This window comes from Tachyglossus aculeatus, chromosome 2 (genome assembly GCF_015852505.1).
Source record: "Tachyglossus aculeatus isolate mTacAcu1 chromosome 2, mTacAcu1.pri, whole genome shotgun sequence".
Taxonomy (NCBI): domain Eukaryota; kingdom Metazoa; phylum Chordata; class Mammalia; order Monotremata; family Tachyglossidae; genus Tachyglossus; species Tachyglossus aculeatus.
Genome location: NC_052067.1, coordinates 83,528,620 through 83,550,380, shown reverse-complemented (window position 1 = coordinate 83,550,380; position 21,761 = coordinate 83,528,620). Strand labels below are relative to the sequence as shown.

The 21,761-nt window shown below is 45.5% G+C and overlaps 1 protein-coding gene and 1 non-coding gene across 4 annotated transcripts in view; one reads left to right on the top strand and one right to left on the bottom strand.

Moving 5' to 3' along the window:
• The window catches only part of SGK1 (serum/glucocorticoid regulated kinase 1), a 172,455-nt gene that overhangs the window by 11,192 nt on the left and 139,502 nt on the right, over positions 1-21,761 (bottom strand). Inside the window, exon 1 of one of the 3 annotated variants that reach the window (XM_038767861.1) lies at positions 4,320-4,475. The exons of 1 other annotated variant lie outside the window; for it this stretch is intronic. In XM_038767861.1, the coding sequence (XP_038623789.1) occupies positions 4,320-4,353 (34 nt within the window). In that variant the 5' untranslated portion in view covers positions 4,354-4,475. Of the gene's footprint in view, positions 1-264; positions 978-4,319; positions 4,476-21,761 lie in introns of those variants that run through there. One more of the 3 variants, XM_038767844.1, reaches the window with a different exon arrangement.
• On the top strand, positions 7,295-7,366 carry TRNAA-UGC. Its single transcript has one exon. It is a non-coding gene; the product is annotated as a tRNA-Ala (tRNA).

Here is a 21,761-nt window from a genome sequence, read left to right as displayed (position 1 = left end):
TAAATATATACAGGTGCTGTGGGGAGGGGAAGGAGGTAGGGCGGGGGGGATGGGGAGGAGAAGCGGTAAAAGGGGGCTCAGCCTGGGAAGGCCTCCTGGAGGAGGTGAGTTCTCAGTAGGGTTTCAAAATATGCGATCACAACGGCCCCTGAGGTGGGGAAGAGGAGAGGAAAAAGGGGGCTCAGTCTGGGAAGGCCTAGGAGCCGCGTTTTGTCCCCGAGCGGTGTGGGCGCAGTGTGGGCGCAGTGTGGGAGCGGCGCTTACCGAGCCCGCTGAGCAGGAAGGATTCGCTCCTCTTCTGGGCCTCGGCGGCCCTTTTCTGGTGCCGGGGCTTTAGGAGCGACCGCAGCCGGGCCCGGCTCAGCGCGCCCGGCATCTCTCCCATCGGACCCAACTGTCGGCGCCCTGAGCCCGGCCTGGGGTCAGCCCCCCGGCCTGAGCCTGTCCGGTGGTGGTCAGCCCCCAGCCTGTCCACTCAGTAGTCAGCCCCCTGCCCCAAGCCTGTCCGGTGGGTGGTCAGCCCCCAGCCTGTCCACTCAGTAGTCAGCCCCTGCCCCAAGCCTGTCCGGTGGGTGGTCAGCCCCCAGCCTGTCCACTCAGTAGTCAGCCCCCTCGCCCCAAGCCTGTCTGGTGGGTGGTCACTGGCCAGGCGGTGAGTGAGGCCGGAGCGGGGCTTCCAGCTCGCCCCCAGCCCCAAACAAACCAACCAAGTGACCCCTGAGTAGCCCGCGCCCTCCCCAGATGCCTTTTCTGTGAGCTTTCGGCCCAGCCCGGCGCAGAAAAATGGCCCGGGAGGACGGCCAGAGGAAGGAAGAAGGGGAGGGAGGGAGGGAGGAAGGAAGAAAGGGGGCAGAGGGCAGGATATTTTGTTTCACATAAGGGAAAGAGGTTGGGTTTTGGTAGCACCGACGGAGTTAAATACTATAAATGGGAGGGGAGGGGGCGGAAAGCCACGCCGTGTCTCTCTACTAAATAATAATGGCATTTGTTCAGCGCTCACTATGTGCAAAGCACTGTTCTAAGCGCTGGGGGGAATACAAGGTGATCAGGTTGTCCCGCGCGGGGCTCACAGTCGTCATCCCCATTTTACAGATGTGGTAACTGAGGCGCCGAGAAGTTAAATGACCTGCCCGGGGTCACACGGCAGACATCCCAGCTCCGCCACATGATGATGATAATAATAATGTTGGTACTTGGTAAGCGCTTACTATGTGCAAAGCACTGTTCTAAGCGCTGGGGGAGGTACAAGGTGATCAGGTTGTCCCGCGTGGGGCTCACAGTCGTCATCCCCATTTTACAGATGTGGTAACTGAGGCGCCGAGAAGTTAGTGACTTGCCCGGGGTCACACGGCAGACATCCCAGCTCCACCACATGATGATGATAATAATAATAATAATGTCGGTATTTGTTAAGCTCTTACTATGTGCCAAGCACTGTTCTAAGCGCTGGGGGAGATGCCAGGTAATGAGGTTGTCCCACGAGGGGCTCACAGTCTTCATCTCCATTTTAATAATAATAATTCCCTTCAAGGCCCTACTGAGAGCTCACCTCCTCCAGGAGGCCTTCCCAGACTGAGCCCCCTCCTTCCTCTCCACCCCCCCACCTTACCTCCTTCCCTTCCCCACAGCACCTGTATATATGTATATAGGTTTGTACGTATTTATTACTCTATGTATTTGACTTGTACATATCTATTCTATTTTATTTTGTTATTCTGTTTTGTTTTGTTCTCTGTCTCCCCCTTCTAGACTGTGAGCCCACTGTTGGGTAGGGACTGTCTCTATATGTTGCCAACTTGTACTTCCCAAGCGCTTAGTACAGTGCTCTGCACACAGTAAGCGCTCAATAAATACGATTGATTGATTGACTGATTGATAATAATAATAATGGCATTTGTTAAGCGCTAGTTTACTATGTGCTGTTGGAAAGCCATGCCGTGTCTCTCTACTAAATAATAATAATAATGTTGGCATTTGTTAAGCTCTTACTATGTGCCAAGCACTGTTCTAAGCACTGGGGGAGATACGAGGTAATGAGGCTGTCCCACGAGGGGCTCACAGTCTTCATCCCTATTGTACAGATGAGGGAACTGAGGCCCAGAGAAGTGAAGTGACTTGTCCAAAGTCAAACAGCAGAGAAGAGGCGGAGTCGGGATTAGAACCCATGACCTCTGACTCCCAAATCCGGGCTCTTTCCACTGAGCCATGCTGTTTCTCTATAGTTTGCCGACGTGTACTTCCCAAGCGCTTAGTCCAGTGATCTGCACAGAGTAAGCGCTCAATAAATACAATTGATTGAATAAATGAATACTAAATAATACGACTGCACAATGCGCGCTCGCTTTGGGCTCCACGCAAGGAGCCACGGCTGTGCCTGCTGCTTCTTTCCCAGATTTTCCCCTTTGTCCTTCGCCGAGGAAATTGTGGCGGACCCAGGGGTCCGGGAAGCAGGGAAGGGGATGGGGAGGATTGGCTAAGACCCAGGAACTGCTCCCCTCCAGGTGCGGTGGATACCCAGGAAGTGGGAATGGTCCTGGAATCCATTTAATCGTATTTACTAAGCGTTTACTATGTGCACAGCACTTTACTAAGCGCTTGGGAAACTACAGTGCAGCAATAGACAGACAACCCTTGCCCACAACGAGCTCAGCGCTTAGTAAAGGGCCTGGCACATAGTAAGCGCTTAACAAACGCTATTATTATTATTATGGGGGGAGATGGACATCAATACAGATGTCAATATATATATAAATAAAATGACAGATATAATGATTATTCTCCCCACAAGCCCTAGTGGAAAGAGCACGGGCTTGGAAGTCAGAGGATGTGGGTTCTAATCCCCTTCCACCACTGGTCTGCCGTGTGACCTGGAGCAAGCCATTTACCACTTAACTTCTCTGGGCCTCACTTCCGTCGTCTGTAAAATGGGGATGAGGACTGTGAGCCCCACGTGGGACAACCCGATTACCTTGTATGTACCCCAGCGTTTGGAACAGTGCTTGGCACATGGCAAAAGCTTAACAAATCCCATTATTATGATGACGATCAGACTCAAATTTACAAGGTCACAGAAAAAGACTTAGGTGACCTGCACGCGCAAGCCTCCTAAAGCCCTGGCTGCCACCTGCCATAAAGGGCCTCAGTTTCCCCAAATGGGAAACTCAGGGAGGGGGGAGGCCCGAGCACCGAGACTGGTATGTGGGGGGCGGGAGGACTGCCGTTCCCAAGGAAAGCAAGGGACGAAAGGAAAACCTTTATTACTCCATTTTACTTGTACATATTTACTATTCTATTTTGTTAATGACAGGCATACAGCTTTAATTCTGTTTGTTCTGACGATTTTGACACCTGTCTCCATGTTTTGTTTCGTTGTCTCCCCTTCTAGACTGTGAGCCCGTTGCTGGGTAGGGACTGTCTCTATATGTTGCCGACTTGTACTTCCCAAGCGCTTAGTACAGTGCTCTGCACACAGTAAGCGCTCAATAGATACGATTGATTGAATGAATGAAAAACCAGCTTAGAAGAGCTGCTGATTATCCCTAGGTTGTCCGCAGCTCTTGCCCGAGGGCACTAGCCCCCATCTCCCCCGGACATTAGTTTGGAATCAGGTCCCGGACAGCATAGTAAGCGCTCAACAAATACGATTGATTTTGATGATGTGCCCTGAAATCGCAGCACTTGGATCCCAGCTTTTTCCCCTCTAGATGCTAGAGTGGTATTCCCCTCCCGCCCCCCGCGTTTTGTAGTTTCCCTAAACGGAGGCAGTTCAATCCTTCACTTTTCCATAGCCAAGCCTTCTGCTTCGGCCCTACAATGTACGTTGTTATTCATTCAATCGTATTTATTGAATGAATAATCATCATCAATCGTATTTATTGAGCGCTTACTGTGTGCAGAGCACTGTACTAAGCTCTTGGGAAGTACAAGTTGGCAACATGTAGAGACAGTCCCTACCCAACAGTGGGCTCACAGTCTAAAAGAATAATGCATGAATGTGCTTACTGTGCGCAGAGCATTGTGCTAAGCGCTTGTTAGCCCCCATTATCGTTAGCCCATCCCAGAGAGCTTCCTCCCTCCCCCAAGCCGTTAGCAAAACTTCATCAACATAAGGGGGTCACATCCATCACCTCTCTCGAAAGCCTGCTCCACCTCTTTTCCCCATCCGTCCTTCGCCCTCCCCCCGGCCAAAAAAAAAAAAAGATAATAATCCGAGACCTCCTCCATCCTCTGCAGGAAGAGATCTCTTCTTCCAGAGAGGCCGGGATCAGCGTTTATCCCTCAAGAATAGGTTTTTCCCAGCAAGACAAAAACCGACCGACCTTTCAAGGGTGATATTCCACTTTCGTCTCTCATCTCCCTGCTTGGACACAGACTGCAGAAGGGGTTGTAAACTGTCTTCTAGTAGTTTGGGGGCTGGGTTCCTGTTTCGCGCACAGTCGCCTCCTTCCCCTAGCCTTTGGGCAGTCCGTAGTCACGGGATGTCGAGAGAACTAAAGCAAGCAGGCTGTGCTCTTGCCCTGTTTATGAACCCCAGTTTAAAGGTGATTTACATACAGGAGAGGGAACAAGAGGCAAAGTTCAGCACTGGGCCACTCGCATCTCCTCCCCTTCTCCTTCTCTTCTCTCTTGCACCCCCCCCCCCATTGCAACATCACCCTGAAAATTACAGTCATCAGAGTCCCCCGGTTATTATACCCCGGAAAGTCAACAAGAAATGCAACTCGTTAACTCTGATTATCATCACGAACGAGCCTGGAAGAATTCAAAACACAGGCACATGTTTCAGTCCGACCAGAAGCGGTGCAGTTTACAACGACCGAAAACAGCAAAGGGATATATCTATCTATCTATCTATCTATCTATCTATCTATCTATCTATCTATCCATCATCTATCTATCTATCTATATATCGCTATATATCTATATATAGATATATATAGATATATATATATATATGGGGAGAAGAAGGAATTGATGTTGTGGACAGGGTCTATGTCTACCAGTACTGTTATATTGTACTCTCCCAGGCGTTTAGTACAGTGATCTGCACCCAGCAAGCGATCAGTCAATACGATTGACTGCTTGATTTAAGGCTGGAGTGAAAAGCACAGAAAGAAATTGAAACTGCAGCCGCGGGAGACGGATGGGCTGCGACTGCTAAACTTATCATAGCAGAGTCAAGTTGTTGAGACTGTCTTTTCTTCCTAACCGGATATCTGCGAGTGGAGCAGGAGCCCCCTGTCCAGTCTGGCAAACTTCTCAACACTTCCGAATCGGAAAATGACAGATGGGATCTCTCTCTTTCTGTCTCTCTGTCTCTGTGTGTGTGTGTGTGTGTGTGTGTGTCTCTCTCTCTCTCTCTCTCTCTCTCTCTCTCTTTCTCTCTCTCTCTTTCTCTCTCTCTCTCTTTCTCTTTGTCTCTCTTTTTCTCCCTCCTCCCCCAGCGTCTCAGATAGAGGATTTGCTTTTCTCCCCTTAACCACTTTTCTTCTGTTCCTGTAGCCAGGGATGCCACCCCACCCCCAATCCCTCCTTTCTCTAAACTAACAACAGTCCTGGGATTATGCATCCTAGAGGGCGATATTGTACTCTAGAATACAATTCGCTTTTCCCTTAGTTTGATTTCTTTTTTCAGTGCACTTGGTCAGTGCATTCACTCTTCGAACTGTCCCAGCATAGACCTTATGGGATAGGGCCAAGATGTTCATACTAGTGACTGTCTTCCTAAATGCTTTCCTTAGGCCCCGAGCTTGTAAAGTCCTGATTCTGAATAATAATAATAATAATAATAATAATAATAGCATTTATTAAGTGCTAACTATGTGCAACGCACTGTTCTGAGTGCTGGGGAGGTTACAGGGTGATCAGATTGTCCCACGGGGGGCTCACAGTCTTAATCCCCATTTTACAGATGAGGTAACTGAGCCCCAGAGAAGTGAAGTGACTTGCCCAAAGTCTCACAGTTGACAATTGGCGGAGCTGGGATTTGACCCCTTGACCACTGACTCCAAAGCCCATGCTCTGTCCACTGAGCCACGCTGTTTCTCCAATGGGAAATGCTGCACCAGGACTAAGGAGAGATTTGTCAAAGGTTGCTATAAAAAGAACAGTGCTTGGCACATAGTAAGCGCTAAACAAATACCATTATTATTATTATTACTATTATTATCATTATCCTTTTCAAGGTTTTCTACCTGAAAAACTTTTTTAAAAAAGGATTTTTACATTTTAAAAGGTGTAAAATACATAAAACCAATAAATGTTTTCAGCACTTAAGTGAAAAGAAAATTCTACTAAAACTGGGGAGTGTTGAATGCTTTCCTAATACAACATTTTGATTAACTTCTGAATTCATCCCAAGGGCTCAGGAACTGTATTACTGCTATTTTCCTCAACATATTTGCAGAATTGTTTCCACAGTTGCTTTTTTCTTTCTGAAAATATGTGTACTCCAAAAGAAAGGTGCTTTAGAAATCCTAAATATTATCATATTCATCGCTACCTTGAAAAGAAGCAAAAGTTTCAGTTTTCATTACAGCAAGTCATTCCATTCCCTTTTAACACGGCAGCGATTGCACTCAGATCCCAAGTACAGTACAGGAGAAAGAAAGTTGACAGAGGAGTATTTTATGGGGAAGTAATAATATGGTATTTAAGTGCTTACTATGTGTCAAGGACTGTTCCAAGCATTGGTGTAGACACAAGGTATTCAGGTTGTCCCACTTGTAGCTCACAGTCTTCATCCCCATTTTACAGATGAGGTAACTGAGGGACAGAGAAGTTAAGTGACTTGCCCAAGGTCACACAGCAGACTAGTGGCAGAGGTGGGATTAGAAGCTGTGTCTTTGGACTCCCAAGCCTGTGCTCTTGTGGTCATGCCACTTCTCATACTTCTAGACTGTGAGCCTGTTGTTGGGTAGGGACTGTCTCTATATGTTGCCAACTTGTACTTCCCAAGAGCTTAGTACAGTGCTCTGCACACAGTAAGCGCTCAATAAATACAATTGATTGGTTGATCGATTGATGTTGCCAACTTGTACTTCCCAAGTGCTTAGTACAGTGCTCTGCACACAGTAAGCGCTCAATAAATACGATTGAATGAATGAATGAATGAATATAGGACCAAATGGGCCCAAACACCACTAGGTTATTAGGAAACGTGCTAGAATCACCGTTCCAATCATGAAAATCATTCGTGGGTGGCAGTGACCCTCTCGGCTGGTAGGAGACACTACCAGTCCTGTCCTGACCGGTTCCCAGCCCCAGCTGTTTCTCGACAGGTGGCATTAGCTCGGGGGATGTAGCTCAGTGGTAGAGCGCATGCTTTGCATGTATAAGGCCCCGGGTTCGATCCCCGGCATCTCCATTGATTTTCAGCGCTTAGAACAGTGCTTTGCACATAGTAAGCGCTTAATAAATGCCATCATTATTATTATTATTATTAGAACTCGGGTTCCCAGCTGGTGGGGGCAGATCAACAAACAGCCTGAAAGGGCCATGTGGTGTGAATCTAACTGGGGGAGGTGACTGCTGGGAGGGCAGAGCCAATCAATCAGTCATATTTACTGAGTGCTTACTGTGTGCAGAGCACTGTACTAAGTACTTAATACAGTACAACATAACAGAGTTGGTAGGCACATTCCCTGCCCATGGCAAATTTGCAGTCTAGAGGGGGAGCTTACAGCTTGCAGTGTAAGAGCTGCAGCATCTCCCCAGCGTGGTCCCTCAGCCTTCACCTCCTCCTTGCCTAACCAGGTGACCCCTACCACTCCCTGACCGCCCCCCCCCCCCCATATCTTGAGCCCAGTTTCTTGGTCAAAGAAGCAACAGTGGCCCTCTTTTCTTGTTCCCTTCCTCCTTCCTTCCCTCCCAGCTGACACTGCCAATAGAGTGCTGTGAAGAGCCAGTAAGTATTCTAGAGGGGGAGGAATGCTAACCTTCTCACTGTACCTTGATTTCATCTATCTTGCCGCTGTCCTGCCTCTGGCCTGGAAGGCCCTCCCTCCTCAAATCCTACAGATAATGACTGTCCCCTCCTTCAAAGCCTTATTGAAGGCATACCTCTTCCAAGAGGCCTTCCCTGACTAAGCCCTCCTTTCCCCTTCTCCCTCTCCCTTCTGAGTCACCCTGACTGGCTCCTTCATTCATCCCCACCACCCCCCGCCAGCTCCACAGCACTTATGTACCTATCTGCGATTTATTTATATTAATGTCTGTCTCCCCCTCTGCACTGTAAACTCACTGTGGGCAGGGACTGTGTCTGTTATATTGTGGTCTCCCAAGCACTTAGAACAATGCTCTGCACACAGTATGCACACAAATACGATTGACTAATTCAATCAATCATATTTAGTGAGTGCATATTGTGTGCAGAGCACTGTACTAAGTGCTTGGGAGAGTACCATATTTGGAAGCACAGGAGTAAAGGTCCTGCATTTGCCTGGCTTCTCTCCAAGCCATTTCCGCCTTAGGCCTGCTTGATAGCCTCTGGGTGCGCTTGGTTGCCAAGGCAATCAACTTCACAACATATCTGCACCTTGTTCTCCGGGTTTTCTGAAAGGTGTAGCAGAAAACGAGATGAAGCTACTCCTGTAGGTGGGACTGGGTGTGGTTTAATCACCTTGAGAACAAGGTGAGGGGCTGGAGGGAAAACCCTGTCCTAAGGAGTTATTGCGGCCTATCTTGATGTATGTATCCTGTATTATACGCTTTGATTAAATTAGATGCTGTACTGTATCAAAGAAGCTCACTTTGGATTATTCAGGGTTTAGCTGGCCTTGATTAGCAGCGGGATCGCTGCCCATCAACCGCCTCTGTCTACTACTACTAGTACTAATAATGATGGCATTTACTAAGCCATCAAAGGATTAAGCTTAGTACAGTGCTCTGCACACAGTAAGCTCTCAATAAATACGATTCAATGAATGAATGAATTAAGCGCTTACTATGTGCCTGGCACTGTTCTAAGCACTGGGGAGGTTACAAGGTGATCAGTTTGTCCCACGGGGGGCTCACAGTCTTCATCCCCATTTGACAGATGAGGGAACTGAGGCACAGAGAAGTTAAGTGACTTGCCCAAAGTCACACAGCTAACAAGTGGCGGAGCCGGCATTTGAACCCATGACCTCTGACTCCAAAGCCTGGGTTCTTTCCACTGAGCCGTGCTGCTGACTAGTGCTAGACGAAACGCCAGTAGTAAATAAACTTGTCTCGAACATATCTGCTCAAACACGGCAAAGAGTGTGTGAAGTTTTTCTCCCACAAATAGTAGATTTGGTAGACACATTCCCTGTCCAAAACAAGCATACAGCCTAGAAGGGGCAACAGACATTAATATAAATAAATTAATTACCCATATGTACATAAGGGCTGTAGGGCTGAGGGAGGAGGGGAGTAAAGAGTGCAAATCCAACTAAGCATCTTCTGTAAATGTCAGGGGCTGAGAAAGAAGCAGAATGGGAGAATGGAGACCTCTGCACTACTCATGAGATGGAGAGAGTGACGTTGCCCAGTGGGTAGTGCACGGGCCTGGTAGCATAAAGACCTGGGTTCTAATTCTGCCTCCTCCACTTATCTGCTGTTTGGCTTTGGGCAAGTCACTTCACTTCTCTGGGCCTCAGTTAACTCATCTGTAAAATGGGGATGATGGCTGTGAGCCCCATGTGGGACCTGAACTGATTCCAACCTGATTACCTTGTACCTATCTCAGTGCTTAGTACAGTGCCTGGCACGCAGTAGGCACTTTATAAATACCATTTAAAAAATGAGAGAATAAATGGGAGAGCGAAGTTTGGGGAAAGGGAGAAACAATGGCTGATTGGATTTGTGAACTTCAGCCAAACCCTGAACTCTCTCTTGTTGAGTGGGGCAGGGAAGACATGTGGGAAAGAGAAAAGGACCTCAACAAAAGAAGAACAAAGGTGGAATAGCATCAGTCAAGGAAACAATAGTATCCATTAAAACATCTATTATGGTGTAAACCGCTGTACTAAGTGCTTCGGAAAATTCACCAGAGGTAAAAACCTTGCCCTGGAGTTTATAGCAAAATGGGGGGAGACAGGCAGAATCCGCAGTTTGGGGAAGAAGATAATTGAAAGGCGGATGGGTGGGGGGAAAAATGTGTGCTTAAAGAATAGAGTGAGGAAATCAACATATGCAGAAGTGTAACCGATTACTGTAACTGCCTAAGTACTGAAAGTGGTTGTTGGGAAGATATGGCATTGGGGAAGATGAAACCAGGAGTGCCTCACGGAAGAGGTAGGATTTCAGGAAGGACTGGAAGATGGGGAGTATTCTGATGGGGCCGATTTGAAAAGACAATGGGAAGGACTTTAGCAAGAGGCTGGGGGCAGGAAAGGTGAGAGCAAGGGACAGTGATAGAAAAGTTCCCTGTGAGGAGTGTAAAGTGTGGGTGGAGATGCGAGAGACAAATAAAAAGGGACCTTGAAGCCAATGGTCTGGAGTTTGGGCTTGAGGAGGAGCCTTTAGAAGTTTCTCGAGGAGATACCTTCACATGTCTTGGCTACTGCAACAGCCTTGTCACTGACCTCCCTGCCTCCAACCTCTCCCCTCTCCAGCCCATACTCACTCTGCAGCCCAGATCATTTTTCTCCAAAAACATTCTGCACAAGTCTCGCCACTCCTCAAAACCTCACAGTGGTTGCCCATCCATCTCCACAACAAGAGGAAAACTCCATACAGATTCAAGGCACTCAATCAGCTCTCTTCCGGCCGTACTGCACACTTCACTCCTCTGACACCAGCCAACTCACACTTCCTCATTCTCATCTATGCCTGGCACAAAGTAAGAGCGTAACAAATAATATAATAATAATTATTAACTCCTTCATTCAATTGTATTTATTGAGAGCTTACTGTGTGCAGAGCACTGTACTAAGCGCTTGGGAAGTACAAGTTAGCAACATATAGAGGTGGTCCCTGCCCAACAACTGGCCCACAGTCTAGAAGGGGGAGACAGACAATAAAACCTGTAGACAGGTGTCAAAATCGTCAGAATAAATAGAAGTAAAGCTAGATGCACATCATTAACAAAATAAATAGAATAGTAAATATGTACAAGTAAAATAGAGTAATAAATCTGTACAAACATATATACAGGTGCTGTGGGGAGGGGAAGGGGGAGAGGAAGGAGGGGTCTCGGTGTGGGAAGGCCTCCTGGAGGAGGTGAGCTCTCAGTAGTGTTTGAAGGGAGGAAGAGAGCTAACTTGCGGATGTGTGGAGGGAGGGCATTCCAGGCCAGAGGGAGGTCGTGGGCTGGGGGTCAATGGTGGGACAGGTGAGAACGAGGCACAGTGAGGAGGTTAGCGACAGAGGAGCGGAGGGTGTGGGCTGGGCTGGAGAAGGAAAGAAGGGAGGTGAGGTGGGGGGGTGGTGAGGTGATGGACAGCCTTGAAGTTGAGAGTGAGGTGTAGGTTGACTGGTAGCCACTGGAGATTTTTGAGGAGGGGAGTTACATGCCCAGAGCGTTTCTGCACAAAGATGATCCGGGGAGCAACAGCGTGAAGTATAGACTGAAGTGGGGAGAGACAGGAGGATGGGAGATCAGAGAGGAGACTGATGCAGTAATCCAGTCGGGATACGATGAGAGATTGAACCAGCAGGGTAGTGGTTTGGATGGAGAGAAAAGGGTGGATCTTGGCGATGTTGTGGATGTGAGACCGGCAGGTTTTGGTGACGGTTTGGATGTGAGGGGTGAACGAGAGAGCAGAGTCGGGGATGACACCAAGATTGCGGGCTTGTGAGGCGCGAAGGATGGTAGTGTCATCTACAGTGATGGGAAATTGCCTTCCCTCCTGTCTTGGGACTTCCTCCCCTTATATATCTGACAACTCAGCATTCTCTTCATCTTCTAAACCCTACTAAGATCTTATGTCCTTTGGGAAGACTTCCCTGACTAGCTCTCATCCCCCGAACTTATTTTCCCCCTATTTTACCCAGGCACTTTATTCCCTAATCATTTCTCCTCCTCCTCCACCACAACCCTTTTATTTTTGTCCTGGGTGTTTTTTTTTTTCCCTTACCTGGAATTTATTTTAATGTTTGTATCCCCTCTAGATTGATTATAGGCTCCTGGAAGACAAGGAACTTAAGTAAGCATTTAACAAGCATATTATTATTATGATGTGCTAAAGGCCTATACCCTCAAGAACGTAGTTGACACAGTAGGTTTGGGAGTCACAGGACCTGGGTTCTAGTCCCAGCTCCACTATTTTCCTTTCTGCAGAACACTGTACTAAGCATTTGAGGAAATACAAAGTAAGCACTTTCAAGTATTTAGTATTCATTCAACCATATTTATTGAGCAGTTACTGTGTGCAAAGCACTGTACTAAGCACTTGGAAAGTACAATTCAGGAACAGAGACTATCCCTGCCCGCAATGAGCTCACAGTCTAGAAGAGTGCTCTGCACACAATAAGCACTCATACAATTGATTAAATACCATTGATTTGAATAACCCCAGGCATTAATTTCTGGTGCCCTGTCCCTGGCTTAATGCCTTGGGGAAGAAAAACAGAAAAAAAACAACTGGGAGATGACTCTCCCAGCTCTGGATGGGGGTCAACATAAGGGAGAGGCTTTGGTGTGACTTTTGACACCTTATCAATCAATTGCATTTATTGAGCACTTTATGCAGCATGCTATATTACGCACTTGGAAAAGTACAGAGTAAATAGTCTAGCAGGGGAGGCAGATATTAAGATAAATTTGAGGTAGGGGAAGCAACCCACATATGTACATAGGTTATGTGGGGATGTTGGGGGAGAAATCATCAGCTGAGAATGTAATGGGAAGAAGTGTGGCCTAGTGGAAAGAGCCTAGGCCTGGGAATCAGAACACCTGGATTCTAATCCTTGCACTGCTATTGGTTTGCTGTGTGACCCTTGTCAATTTACAAACTTCTCTGTGCTCCATTTTCCTCACCTGCAAAATATAGATTAAATCCTACTCCCTCCTACTTAGACTGTGAGTCCCATATTGGGCAGGGATGGTGTTCAACCTGATTACCTCATACCCACTCTAGCACTTGGGAGACTGTGAGCCCACTGTTGGGTAGTGACCATCTCTATATGTGGCCAACTTGTACTTCCCAAGCGCTTAGTGCAGTGCTCTGCACACAGAAAGTGCTCAATAAATATGATTGAATGAATGAAAAAAATGAAGCTTATAATGAGTTTAACAAGTATTATGATGATGATATGCTTAAAGGGGTATGCCCCAAGTGCATAGGTGACCCAGTAGGTTTAGAAGTCAGAGGACCTGTGTTCTAATCCCAGTTCTGAAACTTGCTTTCTGTGTAACCTTAGGCAAGGCACTTAAGTTCTCTGTGCCTCAGTTTTCTCATCTGTAAAATGGGGATTCAATACCTGCTCTCCCTTCCCCTTTGACTGTGATTGCTATTTTGGATAGGGACTATGACTGATCTATTTGCATTGTATCAACCCCCGTGCTTAGTACAGTGCTTGGCACATAATAAGTGCTTAACAAATATTGTTATTGTTAATAGGGTGGGAAAATTACCCTTATAATCATTCTGTCATTGCCCTAAAATGTCATTCTGCTCATGTCTTTCCCCTTCTCAAAGGCCTCTAAAGGCAATTATCTGTATTGCCTGATTTGCTACCCACACACCAAGCTAAATCTCCTGCTCACTGGCTTCAAGGCTCATTTTCAGCTCTCTCCTAACTTGTTCATCTGCCCTGTTCCCTCACCACTCCTCAGCCTGTGCATATAAAAAGTGAATTTTCTCAGTTCCTCACTCTCCTCTCTTTTGCCTGTGGCCCCTTGCTCATGTCTACACCAGGACAGCAATGGCCCCTCTCCCCAGTCCCCACCAGCCCCTCATCTCTAGGATTATAATTAGTAATAATTACTGTGGTATTCATTAAGCGTTTACAATGTGTTAGGTACTGTTTTAAGCTCTGGGGTTGATACAAGAAAACTGGGTTGGACACAGTCCCTGTCCCTCACAGGGCTCACAGTCTTAATCCTCATTTGAGAGATGAGGTAACTGAGGCACAAAGAAGTGTCTTGCCCAGGATCACACAACAGACAAGTAGAGGAGCTGAGACTAGAATCCAGGTCCTTTTGGCTCCCAGGCCCATGTTTGGAGGCCCTCAACCCCCCTACCCAGGCATCAAAACTCAAATATTCCTAATGTTGCTGCAGAAGCAGATGGGGAAGAGAGAGGAAAGGAGAAGAGGAAGTCTTCCTTTTCACAACTAGTCCTCTTTCCTCCATTAATGAAACACACGTATTAGGTTACTCATGCGTGCTCTTCTTCCCCCAATGGACTGTAATTACTTGAGGACAGGCACTTCATCTTATTCTGCAAGTATCCCAGGAGTCCTGTCCAAGGGCTTTGCAATAGGGACTCAATTAACACTGTTGATTTTGATGACGTTTTTGATGCTAAAGAATTACAGCTTCTCCCCATCTTATGCCCCCAAACCATGCCTTATCTGTGGAACTTCTTATGGGCCACTTTGAAAAAGATCAACTGTAATACCAATACAATTGCATTTTTTGTACCTATTCTAAAAAATGGAAGTATATAGGACTTTGCAATTACAATTTTGGGTGCCAGCCAACCTTCAACTCCCAAGACTGGAGGGTTTTTCCTTCTCGCTGCCCTTTCACCAAAATTTATGCTGTCATACTTCGGAGATGTTATTCGTAGCCCTCCAAAGTGTAAGCAGCAGGGGAATCTGTGGTTTTCATCTTCTGGTTGAGGCCTCCAGTGTCTAAATTTTAGTTTGAACCACATAAAGACAGAATTGCAGGCTTCTGGCCCTCATTTTTTTTTTTATTACACAAGTGACATCTGGGCTCCCAGCATGGTCTTTGAAGAGTGCATTTCTTCTGGCATCCTTGGTCTGAAGTCAAGTGAAACCCCAAAACACTTTAATCTTCTCAGTCTAAATTCCTCGCAGAAGCTCCTGTCTCTGACCGTATAATCACAGCTCTTTACAGGGTGCAACGGAGACTCAAGGCAAACGCAGAGGACCAGTACCTGAAAACTCTGCCTACAAATTGCAGCCACAAAATGGGAACAACTTAATGGTCTTGGTAACCAAATCAGTTTCCAGTGATACTTATCCGACTGCTTTGAGAGAAGCAACATGGCCTTGTGCAAACAGCACAGGCTTGGGAGTCAAAGGACCTGGGTTTTAATCCCGATTTCACCATTTGCCTGCTAGGTGAGTTTGGGCAATTCACTTAACTTCCTTGGGCCTCAATTTCCTCATCTGTACAATGGGGATGTGAATCCTGTTCTCCCTCCCACCTAAGCTGTGAGCCCCTTGTGCGACAAGGGCTGGGACTCACCTGATTAAACGTATATCTACTCCAGCACTTAGAACAGTGTTTGACACACAGTAAGCACTTAACATAAGCCACTATTATTGTTATTATTGATAACTGGTATTTGTAATAATAAAAACAGAAATATAAGACATTGGCTACAGGTGGCTGGACACAGTTCTGAAAGGGAGGTCATTGACTATAAACACTTAGTGACTCAAAGAGGGTTCTCAACCTCTATTTGATTTTGGCTCTACCTATCTTAAATATAAACTGCAGAACATTTCATTTCACATTCTTCTCACACACATGGCCAGTTCAATAGGGTCAATACAGTCACTTAACTTCTCTGTGCCTCAGTTCCCTCATCTGTAAAACGGGTATTAAGACTGTGAGCCCCACGTGGGACAACCTGATCACCTTGTATCCCCGCAGCGCTTAGAACAGTGCTTCTCACATAGTAAGTGCTTAACAAATGCCATCATTATTACTGTTGTTATTATCTGGGGCCGGGGCAAATTCCTAGTTACTACAAAATAACAAAGTACAGATACTCTGAGGCACTGCTTGATTGAGGTTGATACGATTTAATGATGATGGAATCTATTAAGCACTTACTGGGTGTCAAGCTTTATGTAAATGTTGGGATAGGTACAGGATAATCAGGTAATATACAGTCTCTGTCCCTTTGGGACTCACAGTCTACAGGAGGGAGAACGGGTATTTTGGCCTCATTTTACAGATGAGGAAACTAAGGCAGAGAGTGGTTAAGTGACTTGCCCAAGGTCACACAATGGCAAGTAGTGGAGCTGGAAGAAGAACCTAAAGTCTCCTGTCTTCCAGTCCTGTGCTCTTAATAAACCAGAGTGACAACAAAACAAATTTGATGGTTAAATCCTCAAAGCCCCAATATCAAAAGAATAGGCAAACCCATGTTTAAGCAGCTGGATTCCAAGAGACACAGCTGAGGATATCTGTTGCTCTGTATCACCTGATCTTCTCCCTCCCCTTCTCAGTAGGAGAGGGAAGGGGATGAAAGGCTTGAATAACCCACCTACCCATCCCTCACCACCTTCCTCAAAGTGCTTCTTATCTGGACTTCAATACTAAGAGGAGAGGGAGGATGAAAACATCTCCACCCAACTGGAGATAGGAGAAGAGAAAAACAACAGGCTTTACTAGACACCCTACCTTTCCCCCATGGGCAGTCTTTGTTCGGCTTAAACTCGATATCTGAGGAAGAGAGACCGCAGGCCCAAAACACAGTTTTCATTTTCAGGATATAGATTATTTTCAGCCTGTCTGCCATATGAAATTCTGAGTCTTTTGAGGGACAGAGCCCTTGTACAGTTTTCATCTATATATTCTTTCCCAGTGCTTAATACAGGGATGCCTACAGTAAGTGCTTAATAAACACTATTTCTACTACTAATTAGACAGTAAACCCCATGTGGGACATGGACTGTGTCCAGCCTGATTAATTTATATCTACCCCAGTGTTTAGAACAGTGCTTGGTACATAATAACTGTTTAACAAATATAATAATGAGAATAATAATAATATCATTCTCACAGGGCTTCTATTTTTTAATGGTATTTGTTAAGCACTTACTAGGTGCGAGGCACTGTTCTAGGCACTGGGATAGATACAAGCTAGACTGGACACAGTCCATGTTCCACATGCGGTTCACACTCTTAATAATCATTTTACAGATGAGGTAACTGAGCCCCAGAGAAGTGAAGTGACTTGCTCAAGGTCACACAGCAGAAGAATGCTCTGCAGACAGTAAGCACTCAACAAGTGTGATTGAATGAATGAATGAGTGACAGTGTGAGGATTAGAACCCAGGACCTTCTGTCTCCTGGACTTATGCATTGTGATAGATAGAGCAATGCCAGCACACCTTTTACCAAACAAATCCTATGTCTGGCTGTTCAGAAGATTCTCTTCAAATCATCTGTTCACATGAGTTGAAAATCTTCTTCCAAGTCCAGGATCCAGCCTAGATATGCAGAATTTTTAAAATAATTTTTCTGAGTAGAAAAACTCCCTTGTAGCTGAAATTTGCCTAGGACAATTCTATCCTCTCTGGTCCCCCAAAAAGCCCTTACAGAGAAAGTGTCAGTAAGTTAGAATACATTTTTAGGAGCCCATCTATTCTATTCCTAGACTTGTCCTGGGTATCATGACATCAACACATTACTCTGATTGACGGGTGATATCTTTAATCATTAGCATTTATTGAGCACTACTAAGCACTTGGAAGAGTACAGTAGTAGCAAGACACCGTTCAATCAATGGTATTGAGCGCTTACTGTGTGCAGAACAGTGTGCTAAGCACTTGGGAGAGTCCATTACAATGAAGATGGTAGACATATTCCCTGCCCATAATAAACATTCCCTCTCCTTAAGGAGCTTTCGATCTAATGAGGAAGACAGACAAAAAATATTGACAGTGAAAACTGGTGGAAAAACACGTACAAAGCATGAAGCAGTACCAACATAATGATAATTATGGTATCCATTACATAGTTACTGTGAACCAAATTCTGGGGTAAATATAATATGATGAGATTAGTCTCAGTCCTGGGACCCACAGTCCTTGGGAGAAAGACAGCTGAGATGGATGAGGAAACTGCCCCCTCCCTTCTTTCCTCCCTAACGACTTTCCTCAACTGCCTGCTTTCCAATAGCTTCTTCCCCACTGCTTTCAAACATGTCCCTATCCTCCCATCCTAAAAAAAAAAAACCCTCCCTTGACCCCAGGGCTCCCTCCACTTATCACCCCGTCTCCCTCCTACCATTCCTCTCCAAACTCCTTGAGCAAGTTGTGTAGACCTGCTGTCTCAAATTCCCCTCCTCCAATTCTTTCCCTTGATCCCCTCCAATCTGGCTTCTGTACCCTTCACTCCACAGAAATCATCCTCTCAAAGGTCACCAGTGATCTCCTTCTTGCCAAATCCAAGGGCCTCTACTTCATCCTAATCCTCCTTGACCTCTCAGCTGCCTTCGATAGTGCTGACTACCCCTTCTCCTGGAAACATTATCCAACCTCGGCTTCACTGACACTGGCCTCTCCTAGTTCTCCTCCTATCTTTCTGGCCATTCATTCTCTTTTGTGGGCTCCTACTCTACCTTCCACCCCTAAACTGTGGGTGTCCCTCAAAGTTCAGTTCTGGGTCCCCTTCTATTCTCCATCTACATCCACTCCCTTGTAGAACTTATTCACTCACATGGCTTCAACTACCACCTCTATGCGGATGATTCCTAAATCTGCATCTCCAGCCCTGATCTCTCTCCCTCTCTGCAGTCTCACATTTCCTCCTGCCTTCAAGACAGTTCTACTTGTATGTCCTCCTGTCACCTCAACCTTAAATGTCTAAAACAGAACTCCTTTTCTTTCCACCCAAACACTGTCCTTCCTCTGACTTGCCCATCATTGTGGATGGCATCACTATCCTTCTTGTCTCACAAGCCTGTAACCTTGGCGTTATCCTTGACTCCTCTCTCACATTCAACCCACATATCCATCACTAAATCCTCTCGGTTTGACCTTCACAACATCGTTAAAATCCTTCCTTTCCTCTTCATCCAAACTGCTACTGAATTAATCCAATAATTTGTCCTGTCCTGCCTTGATTACTGTACAGGCTCCTTGCTGATCTCCCAGCCTCCTGTCTTTCCTGTCTCCAGTCCATTCTTCACTCTGTAGAAAAATGATGCCAACTTGTACTTCCCAAGCGCTTAGTACAGTGCTCTGCACACAGTAAGCGCTCAATAAATATGATTGAATGAATGATCCAGGCAGCAAAAACATTCAGGTCACATTTCCCCACTCCTAAAGAACCTCCAGTGGTTGCCCATCCACCTCTGCATCAAACAGAAACTCCTTACAATCAGCTTTAAGGGCACTCAATCATCTTGCCCCCCTCCTACCTTATCTTGCTACTTTCCTATTACACCCCAGCCCACACACTTCACTCCTCTAATGCCAAACGTTTCACTGTATCTCGATCTCATCTACCTAGCTGTCGACCCCTTGATCCTGCCTCTGGCCTGGAATACACACCCTCTTCATATCTGACAGATAATTATTCTCCCCTCCTTCAAAGCCTTACTGAGGGCACATCTCCAGAAGGTCTTCCCTGACTAAGCCTTCCTTTCTTATTCTCCGGCTCCCTTTATTCATCCCCACTCCCAGCCCCACAGCACTAATGTATATATCTGTAATTTTATTTACTTATATTACTGTCTGCCTCCCCCTTTAGACTGTAAGCTCATTGTGGGCAGAGAATGCGTCTGTTTTATTGTTATACTCTCCGAAGCATTTAGTACAGTGCTCTGCACACTTCTCTTTTGAAACAAGGACCAATAAAGTACTCTTGGCCACTCTTCCTGAACTGGATGAAGCACAGAACACCGGTACCCCACTGAAGACATTGGTCCAGTTTAGTTTCCCACGTAATCAATCACCAGAGTGGTATCCAAATCAAATATCACCCTACACGACTCAGCAAAATATAAAGTTATTGCTGCCTGGTCAAGGTAGGTGTTTAGTGAAAAAGAATGGGTACCCAAGAATTATTCAAAAGGAAATAACATCACAATAACTGAAGCAATGCTGGCTTCATGGTGAAATTCAGAGAGAAACAGATTTTTAAAAGTTGCTTATTATTATTATTGCTTTTATTACAGTATTAAGTGATTAGTGAAAGCTAAGTGAGATGGATTAGTTTTATTATATAATCCCAAATGCCTAGTACAGTGCTTTGCACACAGCAAATCTTCAATAATAATAAAGGCATTAAGTGCTTACTATGTGAGAAAGCACTACTAAACCATGGGGGTAGATGTAAAATAGATTGGACACATCTCTGTCCGTCATAGGGCTCACAGACTAAGGGAGAGGGAGAACAGGTATTTAATCCCCATTTTACAGATGTGGAAACTGTGGTACAGAGGATTTAAGAGACTTGCCTAAAGTCATGCAGCAGGCAGTGATAGACCTGGGGTTAGAACCAGGATCTCTTGAAACCTGAATCTGTTCATGTTCCACTAGGCCACATTGTCTGTCTTGGAGGGAAAGGTCGTTTTCTTTTCTAGGAAAGATTGGCATCATCAAGTAAACCAGATAATTCCAATCCAAATTACATATTAGACTCAATTATCTTGGTGTTTCAAGCCAAAAATGCCCCCTTTACCCACTTTGAAGTAACCTGAAAAATTGAGGCTGATGCTATTCTTGGGTCTGACATATGATGATGATGATGGCATTTGTTAAGCACTTACTATGTGCAAAGCACTGTTCTAAGCGCTGGGGAGGATACAAGATGATCAGATTGCCCCACATGAGGCTCAAAGTCTTCATCCCCATTTTATTAATGAGGTAACTGAGGCCCAGAGAAGTTAAGTGATTTGCCCAGTAACACAGCTGGCAATTGGCAGAGCCGGGATTTGAACCCATGACCTCTGACATAGCTAAGTTGACTTGCCAAAGTGGAGATTACCCTTTATCCCTGCTTTTCCCCCAGTGACTAAATGCTATGATGTTAGAGGGTGTATTGCATTTGCTGCCTTTCTGTGATTTGACACTGTTCCCTAATGCTGCTAATGCATTTCATGTAGTGCTTTTTAAATTCATGTATGGCTCCCACTCAACTTCGGTTTTTGAGGAGTGGATATTCTTGGTCATAGGTAAACCACATATCTGCTCCCTTCCTCCTCCATAGTCCAGGCTTTGTGGAAAATATGTTTCACAGCTTCAATTATTAAAAAAGAAAGTGAGTTTTTCTCTCCTTCCAATACCCACCCCCTGTAATTAACCCTCTCAGATTTCCAGCTCCTGGGATTCACAAAGATCAAAATTCCCAAAGACACTTTAGAATAACAAATTAATAGGATGACTGGTTTAAAATATTTCTGTATGGATATGAGTCAAATAGAATCCAAAATCTGACACCACAACATATTTACCTGGATCCAAAGCCATTTTAATTACATCCTATTTCCTGTGTGATCTTCTGGAAAATGTTCATGCGGTTGGAAATTGTCTTAAGGGACACAAGGTGGTTCGGAAATTGTCTTTAAAGGAACACATGGTGGATTGTCCCAGTTGTTTGGAGGTGACATTCAATTTGGGGTGCAGTGGGCTAAGCTGAGTGAAACAATCAATCAATCATTCAATCGTATTTATTGAGTGCTTACTGTGTGCAGAGCACTGTACTAAGCGCTTGGGAAGTACAAGTTGGCTACATATAGAGACAAGTATTTAGAAGGTGAATTCCTGGAAGTCCATCTTCCCAGAGTTCAGTGGAAAAAAATAGAATTAGTCTTCAGATCTGGATAGGTGAAATAAGTTGGGTTTCATTCTTTTCTCTTCTTTTCAAACCCATTTCATTATATATTTACCCAAACAAAAAAGTTCATTATGTATTTGTA